Here is a 2,009-nt window from a genome sequence, read left to right as displayed (position 1 = left end):
TGCCAGTAGTTCAAGTGAAATTGGGGAATTCTCCTGGAGTGGTCACCCTCCATCCCATCGCTGCACTGTTAGGGTCGAGATCAGGATGGTATGAGTCTATGGTTTATGCATATGGAGGGTGGTCTTGATGAGATTGGAGTCAATTGTGATTGTGAGATGACAGTGAGATGATGGTGCTGATAAAGATGATGATTCTTGTGCTGATCATGAAAGGTTTGTTGTAATCCTGCTGAAATACTGATAACTTACAAGGTTGCATAGTTTTTGACATGGTGTGCTTCTGATAGTGATCATAGTAGAGATACTAGTAGAATGTGCTGAATCAGATGAGGATGATGATGATTGTGGCTTGTGGTAGTAAAACTGAAGAGCTTGTACTGTTAGAGGTGCTCTTAGATAAATGTTAGTGTGCTGATTATTAGATCCTTTTTCACTTGGTGCAGTCTAAATCACAGCAACATTTTAGGACAAATATAAATTTCTGTTAATGTCTTTGAGCTAGAATCTCTCAATATGTACACAGTATATTTTTCATACATGTACAATTATTGTATACCTTGAGGGAAATCACAATCACATAGTATGTATTTATCTAATAAATTTTGCTACTTGTACAATGTAATAGTTAAGGTACAGTGTACACTTTTTCTCCTCTCAAGAACCCAAACAATAGAAGTATGACAGTTGTGTATTTACAGGAAAAAATTGGCAGGGAACAGGACTGAATCAGTTCCCAATCCTCACCAAATGTTGAAGTATGGTACATGTGTACGTATAATAGGTCTACTCTATGATAACTACTGCCACTCTTTTGTATGACTGTCTATGACAGACCTAGACTCTAGGTAAATATTGTATCTTCAACAGAGGCTATCTCACGACCTGTAAGAGAAGCTATCAGCAGTCACTACCATCTAACTATCTAGGAATCCTTACTAATCTTTCTACTAATATTTGACAGTCCATGCTCCATGCTTTTGTGCAATCTAACTGTGTCTACATCAGAATCTCATTCTGCCACGCCACTCTTGCCTTTGGTCTGCCGTAGCTGGCTCTCTCCGGTGTGACAGATCTGGCACGGGCCTTGGCTTTGGAGACGTACACGGTCACCCCCACTGTCAGGGCAAACAGGGCAGCAAAGGCTCCTGCCATGCCCAGGTATTCTGCAAGCCTGTAGCACAGAATGTAACCACAAAATCTTTTAAACAAAATGCTTAGATCGAGAGCTATTTTTACCAGAAGTACCAGATCTGATATAGCTTTGGTGCACTTCACAGAATAAAGTATGTTGAAGTTCATTATGTGCTGTAGGACTAGGACTTCCAAGGCTTGGTATTTTACAATATCTGGTGTGTTTTATTGGCAGATAGCTGGGAATTGAAGGAATCATCTACAATTTAGATTTGCTCCGGGATGTGAAAAACATGTCCTAAAAGTAGACTACGTTGTTCTCTAAAATCAGTTGACTCTGCTGTAATTTCTTTAGTTTACAGAAGATATGCAACATGTTAGTTGTAACTTACCCTAGTTGGGTTGAACTCTCTGCGGGACCTTCCTGGGATTGGCCTTCAGTAGTTACAATCCCATTGTTGTCAATGGGAGTAACTGTTGATGATTGTCCAGGCTGTATTGTTTTAGTACTGGTACCAACAATGTTCCCCAGATTTTGGGCGGTACTTTTGCTTGTGTCAGCAGCTGTAGTTAGGCCAGAGTTGCCTTGTGTAGTTGTTGCAGATTGTGGCTGTGTAGACACAGTGTTTGCTGTATCTGCACCTGTAGCTGTTGTCTCAGGGTATGCTGTAGAAGTGGCTGCAGTTGGTGTAACCGTTTTTGTAGTGTCTTGATTTGTTGTAACAGCTGTTGTAATGTCTTGATTTGTTGTTAGAGCTGGTGTAGTGTCTGGTTGGGTTGTCATAGCTGCTGTAGGGTCTTGATTTGTTGTTAGAGCTGCTGTAGTGTCCTTGATTGTTGGTAGAGCTGCTGTAGTGTCTTGAATTGTTGTTAGAGCT

At 40.8% G+C, this 2,009-nt stretch overlaps 1 protein-coding gene across 1 annotated transcript; it reads right to left on the bottom strand.

Annotated features, from left to right (window-relative positions):
- Window positions 1-609: 609 nt before the first annotated feature.
- On the bottom strand, window positions 610-2,000 carry LOC118429472 (mucin-21-like). Its single transcript, XM_035839962.1, has 2 exons — window positions 1,524-2,000; window positions 610-1,171 (listed from the first exon to the last, which is right to left on the bottom strand). Exons 1-2 carry the CDS (start codon window positions 1,913-1,915, stop codon window positions 997-999), a joined length of 567 nt encoding a protein of 188 aa, XP_035695855.1. The 5' UTR covers window positions 1,916-2,000; the 3' UTR covers window positions 610-996.
- Window positions 2,001-2,009: the final 9 nt, after the last annotated feature.

This window comes from Branchiostoma floridae, chromosome 13 (genome assembly GCF_000003815.2).
Source record: "Branchiostoma floridae strain S238N-H82 chromosome 13, Bfl_VNyyK, whole genome shotgun sequence".
NCBI lineage: Eukaryota > Metazoa > Chordata > Leptocardii > Amphioxiformes > Branchiostomatidae > Branchiostoma > Branchiostoma floridae.
This window is presented reverse-complemented; position numbering and strand designations above follow the sequence as displayed.